General features: G+C 35.2%; 1 protein-coding gene across 1 annotated transcript in view; it reads left to right on the top strand.

The window, feature by feature from the left end:
* Nucleotides 1-7,698: 7,698 nt before the first annotated feature.
* Nucleotides 7,699-27,526, top strand: part of LOC124358934 (tubulin epsilon chain-like) — a 32,544-nt gene continuing 12,716 nt past the window's right edge. The window contains 10 exon segments of the mRNA XM_046811205.1: nucleotides 7,699-7,717; nucleotides 8,061-8,130; nucleotides 8,987-9,183; nucleotides 10,543-10,658; nucleotides 12,510-12,698; nucleotides 16,615-16,684; nucleotides 16,687-16,737; nucleotides 17,281-17,381; nucleotides 19,731-19,871; nucleotides 27,265-27,405. Coding sequence (XP_046667161.1) covers nucleotides 8,094-8,130; nucleotides 8,987-9,183; nucleotides 10,543-10,658; nucleotides 12,510-12,698; nucleotides 16,615-16,684; nucleotides 16,687-16,737; nucleotides 17,281-17,381; nucleotides 19,731-19,871; nucleotides 27,265-27,405 — 1,043 coding nt within the window. The 5' untranslated portion in view covers nucleotides 7,699-7,717; nucleotides 8,061-8,093.

Raw genomic sequence — 27,526 nt, 5'->3', positions numbered from 1 at the left:
CTTAACGGTTTGGTGGTGGATTGAGTAGCTGCCAATATCGTTATGCACAGTATATTGATAGACAGAAGCCAAGGAAAGAAAGCAATTTTATTAACCTGCATGTAGAATTAGCATCAACCACGGTATAGCAAAAATATTAGGTCCCGCCCAACGCAAAGAAAAGTGCTTAACGGTTTGGTGGTGGATTGAGTAGCTGCCAATATCGTTATGCACTGTATATTGATAGACAGAAGCCAAGGAAAGAAAGCAATTTTATTAACCTGCATGTAGAATTAGCATCAACCACGGTATAGCAAAAATATTAGGTCCCGCCAAACGCAAAGAAAAGTGCTTAACGGTTTGGTGGTGAATTGAGTAGCTGCCAATATCGTTATGCACAGTATATTGATAGACAGAAGCCAAGGAAAGAAAGCAATTTTATTAATTTGTATATAGAATTAACATCAACCACGGTATAGCAAAAATATTAGGTCCCGCCCAACGCAAAGAAAAGTGCTTAACGGTTTGGTGGTGGATTGAGTAGCTGCCAATATCGTTATGCACAGTATATTGATAGACAGAAGCCAAGGAAAGAAAGCAATTTTATTAACCTGCATGTAGAATTAGCATCAACCACGGTATAGCAAAAATATTAGGTCCCGCCCAACGCAAAGAAAAGTGCTTAACGGTTTGGTGGTGGATTGAGTAGCTGCCAATATCGTTATGCACAGTATATTGATAGACAGAAGCCAAGGAAAGAAAGCAATTTTATTAATTTGTATATAGAATTAGCATCAACCACGGTATAGCAAAAATATTAGGTCCCGCCAAACGCAAAGAAAAGTGCTTAACGGTTTGGTGGTGAATTGAGTAGCTGCCAATATCGTTATGCACAGTATATTGATAGACAGAAGCCAAGGAAAGAAAGCAATTTTATTAATTTGTATATAGAATTAGCATCAACCACGGTATAGCAAAAATATTAGGTCCCGCCCAACGCAAAGAAAAGTGCTTAACGGTTTGGTGATGGATTGAGTAGCTGCCAATATCGTTATGCACAGTATATTGATAGACAGAAGCCAAGGAAAGAAAGCAATTTTATTAATTTGTATATAGAATTAGCATCAACCACGGTATAGCAAAAATATTAGGTCCCGCCCAACGCAAAGAAAAGTGCTTAACGGTTTGGTGGTGGATTGAGTAGCTGCCAATATCGTTATGCACAGTATATTGATAGACAGAAGCCAAGGAAAGAAAGCAATTTTATTAATTTGTATATAGAATTAGCATCAACCACGGTATAGCAAAAATATTAGGTCCCGCCCAACGCAAAGAAAAGTGCTTAACGGTTTGGTGGTGGATTGAGTAGCTGCCAATATCGTTATGCACAGTATATTGATAGACAGAAGCCAAGGAAAGAAAGCAATTTTATTAACCTGCATGTAGAATTATCATCAACCACGGTATAGCAAAAATATTAGGTCCCGCCCAACGCAAAGAAAAGTGCTTAACGGTTTGGTGGTGGATTGAGTAGCTGCCAATATCGTTATGCACAGTATATTGATAGACATAAGCCAATGAATTGAAGAGATCCAAATAGAACTTGCAACAACCACTGTTTGAAAAAGTTATTAGGTCCCACAAAAATAATGAGATGTTTCCTGAAGTTGTTGGTAGTGAAACTAGTAGCTACCATTAGTTTTATATTAATTGTAATTATTATCAAGAACCCTAACCCTACAACTAACTACCTCTTACGCCATATAGTACGCCCCGAAATATACTATACTCTACTTCCACCACCTCATCTCTTTCGAAAAGAATCCTTCTACAACCAGAACCTGCTTAGACGATGGTAATGACCACACGAAGGACGTGTCGCTGTCGTGAGCAACATGTTCTCCTCTTCCTGACAACATGATTTACTGAAGTGGTAAAGGGATACAATTGTCCCTCAGATTGATATTTAGATTAAACGTATATTTAGATTGTTTATAAGAATACTCTTTACAGGTGAAGTAAAACATTAATAACAAAAAGTAATTTTTAGAAATTGTAAATGTTTTACAGCCGTATTTTTCTTCATTATTATTGTATGGGAATTGTGTCATAACTGACAGAGCGCAGTGAATACATACATACGGTCCTTCTTATCCCATACATGTGTTAGCGTAAATATTTCCATCCACGAATAATTTAATTGTTTTGCTTAAATCATGGCCTGTAAATTCATTCCCATAATATATCATACATGTATATAGACATTTCAGTAACAGTTTCTGCTATTGATGTCCGTAAAATAGGTCCATAGTTGCATGGCAGAGTAAATTTTGTTGGTGTTGAGTATTTGTAATATAAATTTAAAATACTCGTACATAGCATATGCTTTAAGAAATTGTAATAACATATTTGTTGGTATTATCTTTTAAGTTTGTACCCGTTGAGTTCCAGAGTCTAGAGAAGGAAGAAGAAAAAAGAAGAAAGTGGTGTTTTTTTAGTGGGTATGCCATCAGAATACTATCTGGTGGAGAGCCCCACACTTGTTCGCTTGGTTACGGTAAGACCAAGCGTTCGTGCAGCAATGCATTTTTTCACCACTTAAAAAAAAAAAAAAAAAAAAAAAAAAAAAAAAAACATGGTTTGTGTCATATTAATTTTACTTTTTGTTATAGCTCTCATTTTTTTAAAATTTCCTGACTACATGGAAAAGAAGTACGACTATTGTCTAATAAAAAGGTAATGTATTACTTATATAACTAATAAGTACAAAACACAAACAACTTCAATTTCGTTGGTATATTAAAGTTCAGCTTACAGAGCATCTGTGTACAAAGTTTCATTGCGGGCACTTGTTTGGTTAAGTCTCAGGAGTGACTTTTATTCGAGAACGCCCGTCTAACGGTGCATTTAATTTAGACGATAGGACCTCTGACGGCCGACACCACCTTTTTGACGTTGGTATATTAAAGTTCAGCTTACAGAGCATCTGTGTACAAAGTTTCATTGCGGGCACTTGTTTGGTTAAGTCTCAGGAGTTACTTTTATACGAGAACGCCCGTCTAACGGTGCATTTAATTTAGACGATAGGACCTCTGACGGCCGACACCACCTTTTTGACGTTGGTATATTAAAGTTCAGCTTACAGAGCATCTGTGTACAAAGTTTCATTGCGGGCACTTGTTTGGTTAAGTCTCAGGAGTGACTTTTATACGAGAACGCCCGTCTAACCGTGCATTTAATTTAGACGATAGGACCTCTGACGGCCGACACCACCTATTTGACGTTGATATATTAAAGTTCAGCTTATAGAGCATCTGTGTACAAAGTTTCATTGCGGGCACTTGTTTGGTTAAGTCTCAGGAGTGACTTTTATTCGAGAACGCCCCGTCTAACGGTGCATTTCATTTAGACGATAGGACCTCTGACGGCCGACACCACCTTTTTGACGTTGGTATATTAAAGATCAGCTTACAGAGCATCTGTGTACAAAGTTTCATTGCGGGCACTTGTTTGGTTAAGTCTCAGGAGTTACTTTTATACGAGAACGCCCGTCTAACGGTGCATTTAATTTAGACGATAGGACCTCTGACGGCCGACACCACCTTTTTGCGTGGTATATTAAAGTTCAGCTTACAGAGCATCTGGTACAAAGTTTCATTGCGGGCACTTGTTTGGTTAAGTCTCAGGAGTTACTTTTATACGAGGAACGCCCGTCTAACCGTGCATTTAATTTAGACGATAGGGACCTCTGACGGCCGACACCACCTATTTGACGTTGGTTTATTAAAGTTCAGCTTATAGAGCATCTGTGTACAAAGTTTCATTGCGGGCACTTGTTTGGTTAAGTCTCAGGAGTTACTTTTATTTACGAGAACGCCCCGTCTACGGTGCATTTCATTTAGACGATAGGACCTCTGACGGCCGACACCACCTTTTTGACGTTGGTATATTAAAGGTCAGCTTACAGAGCATCTGTGTACAAAGTTTCATTGCGGGCACTTGTTTGGTTAAGTCTCAGGAGTTACTTTTATACGAGAACGCCGTCTAACGGTGCATTTAATTTAGACGATAGGGACCTCTGACGGGCCGACACCACCTTTTTGACGTTGGTATATTAAAGTTCAGCTTACAGAGCATCTGTGTACAAAGTTTCATTGCGGGCACTTGTTTGGTTAAGTCTCAGGAGTGACTTTTATACGAGAACGCCCGTCTAACCGTGCATTTAATTTAGACGATAGGACCTCTGATGGCCGACACCAACCTATTTGACGTTGGTATATTAAAGTTCAGCTTACAGAGCATCTGTGTACAAAGTTTCATTGCGGGGCACTTGTTTGGTTAAGTCTCAGGAGTGACTTTTATTCGAGAACGCCCGTCTAACGGTGCATTTAATTTAGACGATAGGACCTCTGACGGCCGACACCAACCTTTTTGACGTTGGTATATTAAAAGTTCAGCTTACAGAGCATCTGTGTACAAAGTTTCATTGCGGGCACTTGTTTGGTTAAGTCTCAGGAGTTACTTTTATACGAGAACGCCCGTCTAACGGTTGCATTTAATTTAGACGATAGGACCTCTGACGGCCGACACCACCTTTTTGACGTTGGTATATTAAAGTTCAGCTTTACAGAGCATCTGTGTACAAAGTTTCATTGCGGGCACTTGTTTGGTTAAGTCTCAGGAGTGGACTTTTATACGAGAACGCCCGTCTAACCGTGCATTTAATTTAGACGATAGGACCTCTGACGGCCGACACCACCTATTTGACGTTGATATATTAAAGTTCAGCTTATAGAGCATCTGTGTACAAAGTTTCATTGCGGGCACTTGTTTGGTTTAAGTCTCAGGAGTGACTTTTATTCGAGAAACGCCCCGTCTAACGGTGCATTTCATTTAGACGATAGGACCTCTGACGGCCGACACCACCTTTTTGACGTTGGTATATTAAAGATCAGCTTTCACACAGAGCATCTGTGTACAAAGTTTCATTGCGGGGGCACTTGTTTGGTTAAGTCTCAGGAGTTACTTTTATACGAGAACGCCCCGTGTCTAACGGTGCATTTAATTTAGACGATAGGACCTCTGACGGCCGACACCACCTTTTTGACGTTTGGTATATTAAAGTTCAGCTTACAGAGCATCTGTGTACAAAGTTTCATTGCGGGCACTTGTTTGGTTAAGTCTCAGGAGTTACTTTTATACGAGAACGCCCGTCTAACCGTGCATTTAATTTAGACGATAGGACCTCTGACGGCCGACACCACCTATTTGACGTTGGTATATTAAAGTTCAGCTTATAGAGCATCTGTGTACAAAGTTTCATTGCGGGCACTTGTTTGGTTAAGTCTCAGGAGTTACTTTTATACGAGAACGCCCCGTTCTAACGGTGCATTTCATTTAGACGATAGGACCTCTGACGGCCGACACCACCTTTTTTGACGTTGGTATATTAAAGGTCAGCTTACAGAGCATCTGTGTACAAAGTTTCATTGCGGGCACTTGTTTGGTTAAGTCTCAGGAGTTACTTTTTATACGAGAACGCCGTTCTAACGGTGCATTTAATTTAGACGATAGGACCTCTGACGGCCGACACCACCTTTTTGACGTTGGTATATTAAAGTTCAGCTTACAGAGCATCTGTGTACAAAGTTTCATTGCGGGCACTTGTTTGGTTTAGTCTCAGGAGTGACTTTTATACGAGAACGCCCGTCTAACCGTGCATTTAATTTAGACGATAGGACCTCTGACGGCCGACACCACCTATTTGACGTTGGTATATTAAAGTTCAGCTTACAGAGCATCTGTGTACAAAGTTTCATTGCGGGCACTTGTTTGGTTAAGTCTCAGGAGTGACTTTTATACGAGAACGCCCGTCTAACCGTGCATTTAATTTTGACGATAGGACCTCTGACGGCCGACACCACCTATTTGACGTTGGTATATTAAAGTTCAGCTTACAGAGCATCTGTGTACAAAGTTTCATTGCGGGCACTTGTTTGGTATAGTCTCAGGAGCGACTTTTATACGAGAACGCCCCGTCTAACGGTGCATTTAATGTAGACGATAGGACCTCTGACGGCCGACACCACCTTTTTGACGTTGGTATATTAAAGTTCAGCTTACAGAGCATCTGTGTACAAAGTTTCATTGCGGGCACTTGTTTGGTTTAGTCTCAGGAGTGACTTTTATACGAGAACGCCCGTCTAACCGTGCATTTACTTTTGACGATAGGACCTCTGACGGCCGACACCACCTATTTGACGTTGGTATATTAAAGTTCAGCTTACAGAGCATCTGTGTACAAAGTTTCATTGCGGGCACTTGTTTGGTTTAGTCTCAGGAGCGATTTTTATACGAGAACGCCCCGTCTAACGGTGCATTTAATTTCGACGATAGGACCTCTGACGGCCGACACCACCTTTTTGACGTTGGTATATTAAAGTTCAGCTTATAGAGCATCTGTGTACAAAGTTTCATTGCGGGCACTTGTTTGGTTTAGTCTCAGGAGTGACTTTTATACGAGAACGCCCGTCTAACCGTGCATTTAATTTTGACGATAGGACCTCTGACGGCCGACACCACCTATTTGACGTTGGTATATTAAAGTTCAGCTTACAGAGCATCTGTGTACAAAGTTTCATTGCGGGCACTTGTTTGGTTAAGTCTCAGGAGTGACTTTTATACGAGAACGCCCGTCTAACCGTGCATTTACTTTTGACGATAGGTCCTCTGACGGCCGACACCACCTATTTGTCGTTGGTATATTAAAGTTCAGCTTACAGAGCATCTGTGTACAAAGTTTCATTGCGGGCACTTGTTTGGTTTAGTCTCAGGAGCGACTTTTATACGAGAACGCCCCGTCTAACGGTGCATTTAATTTAGACGATAGGACCTCTGACGGCCGACACCACCCTTTTGACGTTGGTATATTAAAGTTCAGCTTATAGAACATCTGTGTACAAAGTTTCATTGCGGGCACTTGTTTCGTTAAGTCTCAGGAGTTACTTTTATACGAGAACGCCCGTCTAACGGTGCATTTAATTTAGACGATAGGACCTCTGACGGCCGACACCACCTTTTTGACGTTGGTATATTAAAGTTCAGCTTACAGAGCATCTGTGTACAAAGTTTCATTGCGGGCACTTGTTTGGTTAAGTCTCAGGAGTGACTTTTATACGAGAACGCCCGTCTAACCGTGCATTTAATTTTGACGATAGGACCTCTGACGGCCGACACCACCTATTTGACGTTGGTATATTAAAGTTCAGCTTATAGAGCATCTGTGTACAAAGTTTCATTGCGGGCACTTGTTTGGTTAAGTCTCAGGAGTTACTTTTATACGAGAACGCCCGTCTTACGGTGCATTTAATTTAGACGATAGGACCTCTGACGGCCGACACCACCTTTTTGACGTTGGTATATTAAAGTATAATTAAAGTATATTAACGGGAATTCTTTGTGGTAAGTAATAAATACGATTAACTGTGTAGATTTTGTGAAAGATCGTTTTTTAATAATTAGTTTTATACTATTATTTCAGATTTTGAATGTTTGTTAGCGCCTTCAGATTGTTGACTGCAAAATTGTTGCACGGAATACAGACGGACGATAAAGTGACGCTAACTTCACGGTAGTACAAGTAGCCATTAGCGAACCCGGTTTCTACTTTCAAAGCAAGCGGGAAAATCGTCTGCTTGTATGTTAATTTTGTCAGCGGATCGGGTCAGTGGACCAGTGGGTAAATTAAATAATACATTTTGTTTGTTACTCGTTACAATTTAGCTTTTTTGTTGACGGCTTGAGTTATTTGGTGCATTTAAAAAATATCGTATTCAAAACAAGTTTTGTAGTATAAGCATTAAACAAACTTATAGACTAGTAAGTGTGTGCATGTAGGTAACAGTGTAATCGGTTCGTCAATTTATGAATAAATTGTCTATATTATAATAATGTTGTTTCTGGGAATATTATATTGACTATCACGAGTGTTATTAATTATGAACTTCATTTAAATGTTTTTCACTATATATTTAGTACACAGTGTATATTTCTATAAACTAATAAATTATGTTTGTGAAAAGTAAAACCCACTGGAACTTCAACCCACTAGCCCTATGCCTGTGAGAATGAGTGAATTCATTACAGTACAAGGTAAGATTTATTTGTGAGACAAAATTCACACTAGTGTATTTGCAATTAGTTTTTTGTAAATATTTACTATAGTAGCCTATTTACTTCACATAATTTTTTTATTTTTTCCAAATTGAAAGTGCATATAACTTAAAGTGGATAAACTTATTATATAAAGAACAGAAAACAACTAGGTTAAGGTGCAGAAAGCCCTAAAAATAAGACAGGTATCCTTTAAAAAAAAAGAAAGTACTAACTTAGTAGTTGCATGGTTGTTGCACATTAACCAGATATCAGAGTAGGCTAGACTGTGGCTTGGTGTTTGTTTCCTTGCGGTGGTGGCTATGAACGAAAAACGTCTCTCGAGGTACTACTTTTTCCTATCAATAATGGATAAAGATTCTATATGATCTGATCACTAATGCTCGGGCTGCAGTTTGATAGCAGCCACCAAAACAATTGAATCATTGATATATTCCGACTATCTAAAATACTGAACAATAACAAATCAAAATGATAAACCGAATTATGTTATGAGTATTTCATATTATGGTATAGTTTAGCAGTGTTTTCTGTCATAAATTTAATAATTTAACGATGAGTTAAAAACTAGGCCTAGGCTATTTGTATTTATTAAATGTAACAAACAAAGTTGTGTAAGTCATTGCCATTGTTGTTGCAACCATTACTCAAATACCACACAAATGATTTTACATTGTTTGAATTAATTTTAAGTAAGGGCTACAGTATAATAAGAATGGTTTTGTGTTTGATAGTTTAGTTATTTCTAATCGATAAGTTGGTTCACTGATTTGATTATCACTGTAATATAATATTTTAATTGTGCATGTTTGAATCAAGAAATATCTCATTTCAGTTGGACAGTGTGGAAACCAAATAGGGAGTGTTTTTTGGCCTCAAGTATTGGAAGAGTATGGAATTACTTCAAGGAACTCCAATAGTACACCATCCAGAATTGATAAGTCTTTTAAAAGCTTCTTTGATTGCCCAGAAAGTTTTCCCAAAGCTTGTCACAGTGCCACTGAACTAAGAAGGTCTAAAGTGACTGCAAGAGTAAGTAAACAATGAAATAGAAATAGTCTCTACTAGGCTTGATAAAACCATTACTTATCGTAGTGTTATCTATTACCTAGTTTGGTGCTTTAGTACTATCATTTGGAGCCAAATCCAACGTGATGTCGTAAAAGTTGAACGATCTAAGATGTGATCTGAGGTTGGGAAAGTACTGATCGGAAATGCCCATGGCTATCAGTGCGGGTTTCGGTAACGCTTCAGTGCCACCCGACACTTGTGGCAAAAATAGAAAAACATACCTCGAAATAGTACCCAAATTCAAACTCAGATCACGTGAGCACTTGTAAAGATTATCTTTAATTTTGCTACTTGTAGTAACATATTGATCATAACCTAATCTAAACCTACATATATCGCGTAAAACATGTAGTAGATAGGGACATAGTGCCTTTCTTCTCACCGACATCGCTTCCTTTTGGGAGGCATAAAACAAGAACCGAACGTCATAATGACATGTAATTTTCACAGTAAATCAAATAAAGTTCTTTCCAATACTGTGGTATGTTTAGGTCCCCGGTAAGAAAGTCTTCCAAAAATAGTGGCCTCTGAATGATACCAAAGTACTGCTAGTTTTAATAAAAACTTTTTAACATTAAATGTAAGGGTGGAATGTGATGGCTCTTAACTTCGTGCCTCTAAACCAAGAAATTGTAATTTTGACTTGAATAGTATTAATTAATCACTTTCTGCTTTGTATGCTTGGAAGTCACCTGGTTTTAATATGACATTTTTATTTTATTAAGACATGAATTGATGATGCCTTAACGTCAAAAGCACTTTTAAATAATGGGTAAGAATAAAAATGTCTTTTATATTAGTACTAATCACAACCATTTATACGCATTCAAACATATCATTCATACATTTTTACCTGCTTTATATCTAGCTCCTTCAGTCCCAGCAGATTATTATGAACAGAGTAGAATTCATTGAATACCAAGAGGCATTAAAGACAAGTTAAAAAAAATGTTATTCTTTGAATTTTTTTAAACTTTAAACGTAGCTTGATAATCAGGTTTGAGACCAGTTCGTTACAGTGAGTTAAGTTTCTTACTGTGCCCACAATCTGCTATCTGACTGCCCAAGATCCTCAGAAAAGCAGATAGCATTACATAATTGTGCTGCTTTAGGGCAAAATTTAAGACATTTGCCTTTGATGGGTTGTGTTCATGTTTATTTTGCAGTAACATATTGCATGCATGATCTGAATTCGATACAAATTTATTTTATATTCAGTGTCATTTTATATGGAATTAAAGATAATTAAGTATCAAAAACAGAAAACCCTACAGTAATACCGCACAGTAGACCTTTTTGACTTGCTTTTTTGTAACTTAGGCTCTGCTAGTAGACATGGAGGAGAAGGTTGTAGATAGATTTCACCATGGAAGTTTGCATCATCTGTTTGATAAAAAGTGCTTCTTGACTAATCACCCAGGCTCAGGGAATAACTGGTGAGTTTGTTCTAAATTTAAAAAAATATATAATTTAGGCAATTTTATCCTTGATTACCACCAAAATAAAAAATTAAAATAATCAAACTGACATTTGCTGGTAGCAATAAATTATAAATAGTCCTTACAGTTCGGTCAGAAGTAGGTAGGTTTTATGTCAGCAGAGATATTAATAATCTATGTCTCATGGAATATACATTGAATTAACATGTGAGATACAAAAAATCACTAATTACTAATAAGTTAGGAAATGTTATGAGCATTCCAAAATACTATAGGTCCATAAATAACAGAGCTGTGAATATTAAAAAAAATAAATGATATGTTAATTTGAAATTTTATATAAAACTGTAATATTTTTGGGTATTGTAATGCATACAACTAACATTTATATGCTAACCAAGCAATCTGTATATTGAATTACATAAAACTTGAACATTCAATCTTTTTGTAAAATCTATACTGCTTTTTATTCTGTAAACACTAAAAAAATCTGTTGATTTTGTATAAATACTGTCGTACTGTTGTAATGGAGTGATTTACAATACATGTTATACCTTTTTGTACCATCTTTTGTAACTTTTGTTCACAGCCACTAAGTGGCTGATCATTGCAATTAATACCACTCATAAAGACATTGTATTTCACAATAGGTATTGGCTTCCTAATTTCTTTACTTTTCCAGATCCTAACAACAGTCATGTCATTCACATTATCGAGTAGATAGGTATATAATATATCGTTTGTCTCTACAACATCCCATTATAACACCTTCATGATACTTGGCACAACATATATGCCTTTCTGAGAATTCATTTGTTATTTATTTTCGATTTCCTTTCAGATCAGATCTCATCGTTCCTGTAACATAGATCTCATCTAAAAGTTTTTTGACAGCTCAACACTATTATAAAAATGATCTATAAATAACAAATGCCCTCTACCTAATCATTCTGACATCAAATGCATGACTACTTCGGCTTTGCGTCCCTCACCTGATAAAATTAATTTTTCTTAGCATATATACAAAACTTGATTACCAGACCATCAGGCTCAACAAGTGTGTAACCTAATACCTTACTTATGGTTTTTTTATACATTGCTTAAATGCAAGTCGTCCTCGCTATAACATTATTGATTCTTTGTCTGGATTGTAAACACATGAAATTTTGTTCTTAAAATATTCGATAATGGGCCTAATTTTCATTAGTTTGTCAGTATTGTTTTCAGTAAAATGAAGGCACCTGAGGATTTGCACAGGATATGTATTTATTGAAACAAATTTTGAACATTATTTTCTTTAAAAGAAACACACAACTCTCCAATAATTTTAAATTCTTTAAACATGTTTTCATACATGAAAACATAAAAGTCATTCATGATATATCTTTAGTATCAAAATTAGTACTTAACGAGATTATGTCTGAGAACCTTAACTTAACAAATTAATTATGGTCTTAATAGATCTTCAAACTCATAATGGAGAAACGAAACAAAAGAGACAATAGAAATTTGCTTAACATAGAAACAACTCTTTCAGTTTGTAAGTTTTGCACTATTTGTCGTACAAGTCAGGCTTGGAAGCAATTCCATTTTTTGGAGTTTCAAACTTTATCTTTGTGAAATGTACTGCAATATAACAAAATTTTGAATTAGTGTGATCAGCAGCAAGTTTCTTTGATGAGGGGTTTCATTACTTAATTTATGATAAGTGCTTCAAATAACCTTAATCCTAGTATTTCCTTTTTTGTTTTTGGTATTATTAAAAAAACTCTTACTTAAAAGTATCCTCATACCTCAGAGTAAGAGATTTTCTCTAAATTTGTTGAACAATCCAGTTGTGTGTATCAGGGCTGTGGGTCACTTCACACACTTCAACAGTCACAGGTCTGCGCTAGAGGACAAGCTGAGACACATGGCAGAGAAGTGTGACTGTCTATGCGGTGTGTTAGTGCTGCTCTCTCTCGGTGGCGGTACTGGAGCAGGGTTGGGCACGGCCATCGTAAGACTGCTGGAGGACCAATTCCCTCTTGTCGACAGGTCAGGTCAGTTAAGAAGGAGTAATGCACGAGTTCAGAGGGTATTTCTAAGCTGAGAGGTAATCACGGGATTGCAGGTCTTCTTGTGTGCAATTGTAATACTGAAATACTGATGATAGGGTTGATTTCTGAAGATTTGAAAGGAGGCTAAAATCTGCATGATGGATCGAGAGTACATTCAAGATTGCAAGTTTTATCAAGTCATTGAGTCTTTATCATTTTGGCCAAGTCTTTCAACATATGATGAACATAAGGATGTAATTAGCACACAAAATAACATTCTGCCATCAGGTAGTTAGAAATTTTTTAATTTCGTAAAAGAATCAGACATCAATTACATTTTCTTATTTTGGTTAAAAAAAACTGAGAGTGTAATATCAGTGGTGTAACTAAGGCGGGAATAAAACCCCTAAAAGCCTAAAAGATTATACTTAACATGAATCCCTTTTTTGAATACTACCCCCTATACTCCCCAGTGTGGGAGTGCTCTTCAATCAGATTCGTACCCCCAAAACCGAGTCGTAGTTACGGCACTGAGTAATATAAAATTACATCGCTATAGCTAATAGTTATCGATAGGATGATGGAAAGGCTCATAAAGAAGTCCAAAAACAAGGTGGGAAACGTTTAAACTAAAGGAGAGAGAAAATTTAATATCATAACTAATTTGTTGAATATATCTAAGAAGACTATTCAGAAAGTAAGAAACATTTTGGAATTAAAAAAAAAAAAAAAAACCAAGAAAAACAGGACTAAAATACTACTTTTCTATATAATCACTATATAAATTCAGGCACTTATAATAGCGGTAGAATCTTTGAAATTCCTGTTTAATAGAATTTTAAATAGGGGTCAGCCACTCAGTGACGCATACCTCCTCATCATTGTCAAAACACTGTGTTGTTAGCCAGGTCTTCATTTTCGGGAACAAGTGAAAATCACTTGAAGCAAGGTAAGGACTGTAGGAGGATGAGGAAGAAGTTCCCAGTTGCACGATGTTAAGAGCTCTTGCATACAGTTTTCCGTGTGAGGTCGGCCAATGTCATGCAAAAGCAAATATTTGCAATGTTTGGCAGTACCGTTTAGTTTATTGTTGCACCACGCTCTAAAATCAATAAGAACCTCGATTTTGATGAAACGGTGGTATTCACAAAACATTTTGTCAGCTTTTGCAACTAGTTCTTCAGTCACAATGCTTGGATGTCCACTCTTTTCTTTGTTTGTTCTGCCATTTTTAAACTGAATACACCACTTTTTGAAAGAACTTCCAGTCATTACGTTGTTCCCCTACATTTCACACAGTTCCAGATAAATTTCTATTGGTTTTAAGTTTTTTGCCAACCAAAAACAGACCACACTTGTTGCTCAGACCACACTTCACAACTGGTGGGATTTTCGATTACATCATACATTTCGAATTTGAATATAACAAAAGCGGGCAACGAGGGGATGTTCCCGTTGTCACGGCTGGACTCTGACTGAGGTGCCGAGCAGAAGCACACCAATATATACGCAATTGCCATGCACTTGGCAGCGTCAAATGAAAACGTTCCTTACTTTTTGAATAGCCCCTGTATATAATACAAAACAGTCTAACTAAAGAATTGAAGAAAAATCATTTGTTTGTTTTTGGAACAGCAAATAAAACTGGAACAGTTTTTACAGATAAAAACAAAAGTAAAAAAAATATTAAAATCTGGTGTTTACCAAATGAAATGCAAGTTGACCCAAGATATTAGGACAGTTTGTTCATTCATTTATGACAGTATAAAGAACACCAACTTGACCAATGCTGTGGGTGGCAAAAATCAAGTTTTACACACCTATACGATAAATCATTAAATAAACCGCCTTAACATTTTTATACATCTGTGGGAAAGGAAATAAGTTAAAAGCATATCAGAAAAATATAAAATAGACAATGTATTTAATAATAAAGACAAAATATAATTTTATAACTTAATATTTATTGTTTTATAATTTTAACTTCAAAACGAAGCCATTTGGTTTTTTTATTCTGATGAAAGAGTATCTTGAAACATGTAACTTAACACTTAAATGAGTTTTTTTTGATTTTATGAATTTTAGAAGATATAACAGTGTCATTCGAACCCAAAAGGGTTATGGTAAAAATTAATTAAAAAAAAATCAAGACTAGGTATGTTACATTATTTTGAGGTATATTTATGTGGCTCCTTTATCTTTTATGTAATTAAAAAAAGTTTGAAACAAGCACTTATATATAATGCAATGTATTTTCATATACAAAAATTCAATAATGGTGATTTCTTTACATTACAATAGTTTTATGAACAAGTATATCCAATATAAAAATAATAAACTGGGTCACTCGCAGTATCAAGTTAGTAAACTCAAATTAATAATTCAAAGCAGGTAATTTAGGTACAATAGCATTTGTAAAGGAAGTACCTTTAATTTTGTTGGATGTAGATAACTATAAAAAATCTCATCTTTTATTTTCTTTTGCAATTTTGTGTGAATTGTTTGAAACCATTTTTGTAAAGCACCCTATTATTTACAGCATCTTTCAGAACTCTGTTAAGTAATTTCAAATTTTAAAGGAGGGTTAAAAGATAACAAAATTTTCTTGTGTTTGCCCAACATAAATAAACACGATCTTTACCCATAAAGACTTACCAGCACGAAAATCATCCTGAACTCGTGTAAAGTTATTGACAGGACTCAAGACTTCCCATCCTGCCATAGTTCATAACCACTACTTCTGAATATGTCACTTCTTATCAACCTACAGTATTTCTCATCATCATCTCACACTTACTAACCTCACCAAAATTCTACGAGAAGGTGTCAACATTCTTTAAGCTTCCTGATATCCAAAGTTGCTTTAAAATCCTCCCATCAACATCTTCCAGTTCCGATAACCAGAAATCTCTACCAAGCACAGGCCTTTCCCATATTACATGACCCAAGAACCAACTCTTTGGCCCATTCATACCACACAAAAAAAACTAACTTGTACCACTCCAATAGCCACTTTCACCAGTCCCTTATCCTTCCTTAAATACAAGGATCTGGCAATCATATACATGACAGCACACAATGGTCCTAGAGCAAATATTGCCTTGTGGACTAAATATACCTAGCCCCAGAAACCCTCCGTGAATGAATGAAAGGTTACATCAGATTACAAGATTTAAAACTAGACTTGGTTTCATCCCACAGCATTCGGTACCACCAAAATGGTTCATTCCCTACACTTTCCTCCTTCCCTCAAGTTAACAGCTCTAATCACCGACAAATTCAACTTCCTAATTTGTGGATTACCAAATCCCAATGTCAGATCTAACCTCAATATCAGATACACTACGTATGCTGCTTTTTGTGCCAGCAGACTCAAAATCAATAGCCATACTCATATACACCATTCTTCTGTGTTGGGGCAACAGTTGGCGTTACTTACACAGGTGGAGAGCACTTTAAACTTGTGTTGTTAACTTTTCACTTTATCACCTGCTCTGAGGATGTGTAGTTTCATCATTTATTCTATAGCTGACTCCCTATCAATTGTAACCTGTACCGGTTGCTACAGTGGTGTAACTAAGGGGGAAGGATGAGAGGGATAGAGCCCCTCCAAAAATCTGAAAAAAATTTAAATTATACACATTCTAGCAGTTTAAAGTGTTTGAAATACAGCAGTTAAACTTTTTACTTTGTTAGGCCCATCCAATTTATTTAGATTTAAATTTATTCTATACTCCCCTGTGGTGTGGTGTAGTCCTCAATCAGATTCATCCACTCCAAAGTTGTCCCAGTTACGCCTCTGGCTTGCTATGTAACTCTGTAAGTTGACATGATCCATCTGATGGATTCCAAGTGTTAGTCATGTATAATAACAAAGTGTTTTACATTATGATCTAACAGTTTAAATGTTTCAGATTCGTAACTTGTGTACATCCTGGCCAGTATAACGATGTAATCACTAGCCCGTACAACATAGCGCTGTCACACTGCGTTGTCTTTCGGAACATGCTTCATGCGTCATTCCCGTGGATAATAAGGTACAGCATACAATGTACAGTTTAAGCACTTAATACCTTTTACTGCAGTTATATACTGAGTTATCTAAACACTCAAGACAGTCTGTTATCTAAGACGTCTGCCACAAAGCCAGCTTTTACAGATGATAAGATGGTGCAGAACGTCTGTGAAAAACTGAAAACAATGGGAAAGAAATGCTCAGTGAAGGAATTGTGATGCTTCATTGCGATGCTAGGCTCCAAGTTGTTGATGACACTCAAAGATTAACCCAGCTGTTCATTTAGATGTAGTTCGACCATCATCATACAAACCACACCTGGCATCGTACAATTGCCACGTAATTTTGACATAAAGTGTTCCTCTGATGGAAAAGTCTTTGATAATGATAGTTATTATATACCTTCACATTAAAAACAAAAATAGATTGAACGGCAAAATTTTAATACAGCATTTTCCATTTTGTTTTGTATTTTTTCAGGACATTTTTAATTTTAGTCACATCTCTCTTAAGACTCCCCTGGAGAAGCGAAGAATGAGTTTAAAGTATGTTATTTGTTTATTAGGCTCTAGGAGACATCTGTGAACGGCACCAGTTAAATAAAGGCACAAAACCTTTTCAAGATGTCAACAATGTCATAGTCAGCATGCTTCTTAATCTCACAAGGTAAATCATTCAAATGTAACAAGTTATCGGTATTACAAGGTGTAAAACTAGGGTTAAATAATTGAGAAAGCCAGTGGTCACAGAGTATAGAACGTTTACTTTCAACCCGAGCTTGAGATAATGCAGGTTCTAATATTGTCTGTGACCACAAATTGTATCAGTACTTTCAACCTTGTTCTGTACCGACTCCCCATCTGTTTGATAAGATCCTCACACAGGCCAGTGACCCATGATATCAGGGGCTAAAGAGGAGATCAACCTCTCCCTAAAAATACAAAAAATAAAGGACTCAATGTTGAAATGACAACTGTTAGATGATGGTTCAAGACACGTGCACCTGATGAGATAATAAGAAAACTTATTCATTGCACTTGGTTTAGTCGATTAGTTGTCTGATGTCGAAACAATGAAAAGAATTCAATTTGATGAATCTCTTCAGACGGACGTTCGCTCCAGATTCGAGGAATCAACTATGTGACAGCATCAGATTTCAAACGCTGCACTAAGCTGAAGGTGGAATAGAAAGGTTGAACCCATTTGTATAGAATCAACCTTTTCCACCATAGCTACCATATAGGGAAAAAAGTTTAAAACTGTTTAATAAATACTCATCTTAAATACATAAATATTTCAATCAGAAACTTTGATTTTAGTGTCCCAATGCTAATAAATTAATAAAAATACGATTATTTATTAATACTAATGATTTATTATTTATATTCAAAATTGAAAAATGTATACTAAATATAAATAATATCTATTGAAACAGAATTTTGCTATTGCAATCATATTTTAAAAAACTCATTAACATTGAGACACTAAAATTTAAGCGACCAAAAAGAAAGATTTATTGATTTTAGACCAATTTTTATTTATAACGCAGTTTTAAACTTTATCCCCATGTTAAAAAGCATAACCTCTGGTGCATGGCCACCAGCTGACTAGCTTGTCAGTAAAATACAATGTAAACAAATTATGTTAAATGGTTTCATCTGACGTCAGAATAACGCCATGTTAAAGATTTTAATTCACAATAACCTAATCCGCACAACAATTATACAACGCATAAAATAATTTAGTTTTTATTGATTTGATTATAGAATATCTGTGATTAAAAAATACTTTCACAATTTTGTTAAACTGAATGGAAAACAATGAGTAAAATGTAAGTATGTGGTGTACTTTTCTCCTTTCAAGGTAATTTTGTACTGAAAAATTATAAATTCAACGTAGTTGAATTAAAAGAATTACACAAAATCAATAAATATTCAAGTAATCATAACTTACAGATGTGTTATCAAACATTTTGCTTTTTTTTAACGATTTTTTGTTTGAATATTTTTGTAACAATAGTGATTTACAATAAATACAGTTTTAATAATACATGGGAATCTGGGTACCTAGAAAAATAATTTTTTTTTAAATTATGTTTAATGAATGATTTCTTAATATTACAAGGTAGGAGAACACAATACCACGTGTCATGTAAGAGGAAATTGTCAAATGGAATTAATATTTTTTTTTGTAGTTCCATTTCTATATAGACAATATCGAGTTCGATGACGGCCCAAGTCACTCCATGGGATTCTAATGAGTTGTTTGGAAAATTGGCCATTTTGATAGATTCGATTGTTTATTTGGGTAGCAAAAGTAAATTATATTGTGTTTATTCGATAATTTATGGTTGTGGTTTAACTTAATGACTAATACTGTAATGTATGTGAATACATTTTAGTAGGTAAAATGATTTATTTTTTTACCAAAATTTAAGTTATATTGTCTTTACTCAAACTCTAAACTCTACGTTTCATTTATACTGCTATTGGCGGAGATTTATCAGCATATGCGCCTTATTACATTTTTATTAAGATTTATAATTTTTGTATTATTCCAGATAATGCAACAAATGTTTTACATATTTTTAGAACCTTGATACAATTGTTTACCTTTCATCTGATATATTTGGAATAACCAATAGAATTTTTATTTCATGAACCAAATCAAACTCAATTATTTTTTAAGAACATCAATAAACAGATGGCAGAAGCCCTGCTCAAATCAACTTAATCAAACAATGGCACTCGGGCCTGGAACTAGCATAGACTATAACAAGTTAAACAAGTACACACTTCTAGTTTTAAATGTTTCAGTTTAAAATTCCAAACTAAAAATTAACTGGCAGACACTAAATGAAGCGAAACAGGCCATATGGCTGGAGAAGAAACCTTGTATTCATTCCTCCTGCTGAATTACATGGTACAAGTTTGATCAAAAATTGTCTAGTCACAGTATATACAAATAAGTGAAATTGATTATTTCATGTTATCGTTCATGTGTCTGTGGTCTCAGTGGTTCTCGGTTCAGTGGGTCACTTAACTGTGATCTCAGTGACCTCAGTAGTCTGGTGCCTCGACCTAGCCTCCACTACCTTAGTGCCAGTCTCAGTCCTCTGGACTTGAACCTATCACGAGACGTCTCCTTCGTCAATAAGTAAGTGTCTTCAAACATTGAGTAAATTAGTATAGTAGGAGGTGTAGACGCGTAACAAAATTTGTGATAAATGTAACATAATTGTGTTATTAGTCTAAAATTTATATTGTTATTTTCCACACACACACATACTTATATATACACACACATATTATATATACTAGCTGTTACCCGCGGCTTCGCATGCAATATTTAGAACCGAAGTCCTTATATTACTTAGTAAAAGCATTATGGTGTAATATGATGGGAGTCCAATAAAAATTTTAAAACGTAAGTAGGTATATATCAGGTAGATATTATTTAAGTTCATGGTAAATAGTATCAGATTTTAACTTAATTATTATATCATGTTTTGCATGTGTAGGAGCATCTCTGGTTCTAATTAATTATATACATAACGTCACAGCTGAATCTCCCTTGTCGTTCCGATCAAAAATCTCGGATCACACAGGTCTGGGAAACTTACTTCGGTCAAAAAGAGTATATTTCAGTCCTTGTCATATATTTCAGGTCTAAGATATTTCCAGTACCTTAGTAGAGTTTGCCTTGTTGTCCTGACGAAGAAAAAATATATATACTTACATAGGTCCCAGATGCCTACTTCGATTAAAAAGTGCCTACTTAAGACCATTTAAATTCACTTACCTACTATGTCACAGTTTAGCTTGCCATATTGCCTTGATCAAAATACTATATACGTTCGATTTCTAGTTCTCGGAAATCTATTTTGGTCAAAATCGTGTTGACATAGATGAGTTTGCTTTGTCCTGACGAAGAAAATACACACATAAGTAGGACTAAAAAGCCTATTACGACCTAGGGGGAAGTCTACCTACTTCTTATATACTTTCGGTATAAGGGGGAAATCTTTATTAAGGTTATGCAACATTCCAAAATAATCGTTATTCAAGTTTTGTGTTATATCAGTCTTGCTTTTTGGACTGTAGCCAGGGAAACAATGAATCGTTGAGGCATGTTAGTGTTCATTTCTCTGTTTTCCATAAGCCACTGTTAAAATGCAATATCACAATGTCAAGGAAGCCCACCAGTTTAAAGTAACTTATGTAAAACATTTATAACTTTGTTCGTTAAGGTTAGTTACATAACAGTGTGTAAATAATATTTAAAATGCATTAGATTATTTAAATTCATCACTGGTGCAATCTGGATTAAAATGTATTATTAACTTCATATTTACTATCTGCATTACACTACTGATCAATCACTGTTTACTTAATATTTCATCAAATTTATATGTAAACAGATGTTTCAGCCAATTTTTCGACATAAAGGTGAAGGTTTGAACAGCTGTTTAGTGCCAGTTTAATTTGGATTATAAAACGTGTAAAAACTATATTTTTTCTGAATTTCAAAATATTCAAGGTAACTTTTCTTATATTTTGCTTCATAAAAACCTTCCATGGATTTCAATAAACATTTTACAAAAGGAATTAACCGAAGTGGTCCAGTCGTTCTCAAGATTTGCGCTTAGCAACACATTTTGTGATTCATTTTTATTTATAAGATATACGAGGTATGGCTATTAAATAACGGGACTGACGCTACAGTGGAACGAGTGCGCATGCGCCAACCAACAATGATCAACAGCTGTGTAGTTTGAGACTTCCTCTTTAGAATGCAGTTAGTCTCGTTTCTGTAAACAACATCGTTTTGTCATAACCTTCATTTATGTAAGTGTTGTTATTTTTTTTGTCGGAAAAATGGTTAGCGTAATAATAGAGCAACGAATTGTTATTAAATTTCACGTTAAACTTGGAAAAAACCGCTACCGAAACCTATAATTTACTAAAAGAAGTGTATATCAGTGAATGTTTATCGCGGACTCGTGTTTTTGAATGGTTTAAGCGTTTTCAAGATGGTCGACAAGACGTGGAAGATAATTCGCGGCCAGGTCGTCCTTCAACATCAAAAACGGAAGACAATGTCGAAAAAGTTGCTGATTTGATTCGGTCTGACCGACGATTAAGCATTCGTGCAGTTGCTGAATCTGTAGGCATTGATAAAGAATGTGTACGGCAAATTTTACATGACAATTTGAACATGCGAAAAGTGTGTGCAAAAATGGTACCAAAAATTCTTACGATAGATCAACAAGCAGCTCGTAAAAATGTTTGTACTGACACTTTGAATGCCATTGAAAATGACCCAAATTTATTGGAAAGAATAATATCATGTGATGAATCGTGGTTTTTTACTTATGATCCGGAAACGAAGCGCCAATCCATGCATTGGAAGACCTCAACTTCACCGAGAGCCAAAAAAGCAAGAATGAGCAAGTCAAAATTTAAAGCAATGATGATTGTTTTTTCGACATTCGTGGGATTGTGTACCTTCACTGGGTTCCTGAAGGTCAAACAATTAATCAACATTACTATCTTGAGGTACTTAATAAACTACGTGAAAGAGTAAGAAAAAAATACCCAAAATGTGGAAGGACAAATCATGGATTTTGCACCAAGATAATGCGCCAGCTCATTCCGCGTTATCTGTCAAGCGGTTCCTGACCAAGTACAGCATCCCAGTGTAAGAACATCCACCTTACTCGCCAGACCTAGCACCATGCGACTTTTATCTTTTCCCTAAGGTGAAATCTGCATTGAAAGGTACGAGATTTGAATCCGTAGAAGCTGTTTAAGAAAAAGCGGCAAGACTCCTGAAAGAGTTGACAGAAGATGACTTTCAGCATTGTTTCCAAAATGGAAAATTCGCATGGAGCGTTGCAGGGATAGAGAAGTGGTGTATATTGAAGGTGATAATAAGTAATTATGTTAAAAACCAAAATAAATTTGTTTACAATATCAGTCTTGTTATTTAATAGCCATACCTCGTATATGTTATTAGTATAGTGGTTTAACACTGTCAAATATTATTAGAAACTAAAATATATTGTTGCTTTCTCATTCATAAATAATTAATATTTTCAATTTTTAGTTCTTAGGTTCACGCAACCAGTGGAGAGAATATTGTCTAGGTTTTCACGTCCACACAACATTAAAACATTGTAAATAGAATTTAAAATCTTAACATTTTGGTCTTACTGTGGAAAAGCGCTATCTTTGTTATACACATATCAAACCAAAACTCACAGAGCCAATAGTAAACATCTGCTTATAAATGTTAGTGAAGAGCGCAGACATGTATCTTTGATTGTATTAGTTATACAAGAGATAATTCATCCCATGCTATAAATTGAGGCACAGAGAAAAAGGGCGCTCAGACTGCACTCTGTGGAATGACATGCTCATGTAATGCAAATAGTAAATATATGAACGGTGACAATCAAAGTTACATGGCTCAGCCCTTGTGTCGAACCTTAAGAGCTAACTGAAACAATCCCCCGGGCCTCAGCTCACCTTGACCGTAGGTCAAAGTGGGCACCAATTTTACTACTACTACTATACACTTGAAATAAATGGTTAAACTTAATTTGTATTCTGATGATTATAGTTAGAAATAACAAATAACTCAGTATGATATAAATGTGAACTTTAATGATGATAAATTAATTGACATACAAGTTTGAATTTTGAAACAAGACGGAGGATACAATAATGGTAATTTTATTTTAAATACAGTTCTTAAATTTTAGGGCAGGGTGGTCGTGCTGGCTTAATGAAAGAGAAATATTGGGTATTTTTTTTTAAATAGAAGATATTGTAATTTTGAAAAATAATTGTTGTTAAATTTTAATTATATTAATTTTGAATTATTAGCCAAATCGAATATTCCTGGGTTTTATCTTCTTCCAATGAATCACTATTAAACTTAAAAGGAATTTTCTCACCCAATGTCTGTCTTCTGCTTCTTTGTACTTCAGTGATAATAAGAATTTAATAAAGTAACCTTTCAAATACTGCTGAATAAATGTAACCAGTTTCTTTATAATAAATAATCTTGTTCACTTCTTCCAGATCCCTCTCTCCTCTCCACCTTTCAAATCTCTGCTCTCTTCACTCTTCAACAATCATCCCTGCACACTGTATCACTGACTTTAGTTCACTTTATAACTTTTGAATTTTATATGTAATAAGGTGAATTTTGATTAATTTTGATATATTTATTATTGTTTGTAGTTAAATTTGAGACAATTTATAAATAATTATTCCTTAATTATTATTACTAATAAATTTCTAAATTAAATTAAGTATTGAAATGAATGTGAGATGGGTGTATGAAATGAGTCATTACAAGGTAATGATTTATTTCTTGTTTAACTAATACAATGAAAGCTTGTTTGGCTAAAACTCAACCAATCAGTAATCTATAATTATGGCTTCTTTATCGCAGGCTGCCAACTCTTTGATAATCTGATTCTGCCTTCTTTGTTGGTTACTTTCTTCCTTATAATTTTGAAGGTTTCTCTTATTATCCTTAGATGTTAGTATGGAATCTTTGCCAGCATTTCTATTTTGGCAAACTGTACTACAGGTTTTTGATTCGAGAATTTTTTTATGTATGTTAGGCAATTTTGCATTCTGGTGGCATTTCTGTTTTGTGTCTGTCACAACTCCAAATAATTTTGTAGACCCCAGGAATGTACTGTGAAATCATGTTCATTGCTGGTCTCAAATAATTCCATAGTTGTTTAGTAGACTTGAGCACCATTTAGATAATTGTCATTTTAATTCCCTACCTATTTTATCGGTCATTTCTCAGTATTATAAAGCAAGATGAGGTTTGGATTTATTCATTTTTATTCTAATCTAACTGTTACACATTATGACACCTTGCCTTTATAATTTGTTTACAAAGGCTTTATTTGAATTGTAGTTTATCATTTCTCCCATAAAATCTTTGTAATTTACACATACTGCAAACTTTTTACCAAGTTGATGGTTCAGATAGACATGTGTTGTTTTCAAGTTCACCAAGTCTCCTATAATTCCATCTTAAGTTTTTTATTGTCATTAGACAAAAAATGGTAAACCTAAACCCTTTTAAAAAAGGGTTTAAAAGGTCCTGTTCTCTGAGTTTCTGTAATTTCTCTGTTAGATATACTTAAGATAACATTAAACAACAACTGGCTTAGTTTGCTACCCTCATAAACTCCTACTTTGGTATCAAGCTCTCTGGATTGGCTGGACTTCTAACACACAAGCAAGAATCAAGAATTTTATTGTCATTGTTGCCAAGAAATAGGCATTGCCAGTCAATTAAAAGGTACAATTATACTACTAAGTAATTTTACAATTAAATATTTCATTACTTAAAATACTATAGAAACTAAACCATAAAACAGTTTATAAGAATACATCATTTATACAGTAATAAGGGTGATTGATTAACCAGTTAGGTATATTTTGTTTTAAATTATTGAAAGACGTGGTGTTACCAGTATCAGGAAGTTTGTTAAAAACGTACACGACAAATTGTTCTAATAACTCTTTTTAATAAATAAGACTTGTGAAACTGTCACAGATTCTTCTCACAATATTATACTGTATGCTGCATGAGATCGAAATAGACCAAAGTAGTCAGTTGAAATAAAATTTCTCAATTTCCACAGTACACTGAATTCACTTGAGATATCTCAAGCTCATCTTGTTCATGATGGTGTTTCTTTGTTCATTTGAGAAATCTTTTTACATACATTCTTGATATGATCCTTCCAACTTAATTTTGAATCAATATAAAACCAAGCAGCTTTACACATTCATGATTTTATTTAATCATCAGTTAAACTAAGTAGTACATTTTTGTTTTTTTTTTCCACATTGCACAGTGCATTATAGTTTCAATTATTTTGGAAAAAATAGGCACACTGAGATGGGTCGATAATTTTTTGGTAATTTTGTGCCTCCTTTTTTGTAAAATTGGAGTAATTTTTGAAATTTTCAACAAATCAGAGAAGTATTCATACACTAGACATTTGTTAATAATATAGACTAATGTCTCTTTAACACATTGCGTGTGGTGCAGTCACCGGTGCGTAGGAAATCACAGATATTGTTATTGTCAATGGTGTAAGGACCACCATTAATCTAATCATAATCATAATCTAATCATAATCTTTCCTTAGCCAGGTCATATGTATACAAGTTAACTTTTTTTCATCTTATGTTCCTTAACTTGTTTACATACTAAAAGAGAGCAAAAATGCCATAAATTTACATACTGTTTAAAAGTTGTCAAACAGTGATTCAATACCAATTGCACCTGCCTCAAATTCATCAATAATTTTCCATTTCTCATTTTTTAAGTACTTAATAAATATCTGAATTGTTTACAAATGGCTCTAAAACAGAAAGTATCATAGAAGCTGAAATTGTTGGAGTGGAACCATGCAGAGAACTATAGGTTCTTATCCAACAGTTTTTTTTCAGGCAGAAGTCACAGCCGTAATCCATTTTGCTCATGAGAATCTTCATCTGTGGTATAGGAGCAAGACAATCAGCATTTTCACAAATAGCCAGACAGCGTTGAAGGTGTTGGAGTCTTGTGAGTCTGGGGTTGTTATTAAGTTGTTTCTTCTTTTGACAGAATTAACAATGTTACTTTTGTTGAGTTTCTGGTCATGAGAGGGTCTTTGGGTATGAAAGAGCTGATGCCTTGACTAATCTGGGCTTGAAATCTGGGCTTGAAATCTAACATGATAGAGCTTCAACTGTTATGTGGAATTCCTATGAGTAAATGCTCTAGGGCTGTCTCGAAGTAGGTTCGAAAAAACATAGAGGATTTAAATTGTATCCAGGTCTAAGACAATTAATTGTAAGCTGCTTCTGCAATCACCTTTCCTGTGGATAGCATCTAATCTTATCTCCTTGAGTAGATTATTGTCTTCTCAGATTGTGAGTCTGATTAGGAAACATGTGAATCTGAGGAAGCATCAAAGACTCAGTATTTGGAAGAATTGACTTTGTAGATTATGTAACGGAGCAGGAGAAGACTCCTGAACACCTGTTATTTAAGTGTCCTGTGTTAATAAGAGAGTGTTATGTCATATTTAGCACTCTGGACAAGGGTGGTCAATTACTCCACAAAACCTGATCACATCGGTTTTTAGAACTGCTTAAACTATAAACTGATAGGCCTCATATCTGTTCACTTCTGGGGTGCAAAAATTAAAAGGCCATTGGGACTTCAGTGCATAGCAATAGGCCATTTATGAGAAGAATGAAGGTCCCTACACTAGCAGTTAAAATGGCTGACAGAAAAGTAAAACAGGAACTTCCGTCAACTAGAAGAGAACAGTACTGTTTAAAAAAAAAATGTTTACTGTTTAGTTTCAGATTCTTGTAACACTTAACAAAGGAAAGAGTTCAAAATCATGTGTTCCTTTCTAATCATCCACCATAAAAAAGTTATGAACTTACTAAGTGAAAACCAGAGTCCTACAGCAAAGTCTAACTATAGTCTTGTTTTCTGTTGGCAGGAAGAGAAACCTGCTGCAGGAAGTTTGTGCCCGTGAAGACCAACTCCTAAGAGTTAATGCTCTGGGAGGTCAGTTGCTAAGTGCTGCACTCTTGTGCCGAGGACAGGTACCACTCTCCACACTTAGACAATATGTGACAAGGTGAGACCCAGGCAACTGTCAAGTGATGTGTTAAAAGAGGTGTATGGCCAAATAAATGTACTTTTAACCCATTGACTGCCCCAGCTGGGATCACTTCTGGCTGGTTTATACCTTCCAGTTG

The sequence above is a fragment of the Homalodisca vitripennis genome, chromosome 4, assembly GCF_021130785.1.
Source record: "Homalodisca vitripennis isolate AUS2020 chromosome 4, UT_GWSS_2.1, whole genome shotgun sequence".
NCBI lineage: Eukaryota > Metazoa > Arthropoda > Insecta > Hemiptera > Cicadellidae > Homalodisca > Homalodisca vitripennis.
The sequence above is the reverse complement of the archived record's forward strand: the minus strand, read 5'-3'. Positions and strand labels throughout refer to the sequence as shown.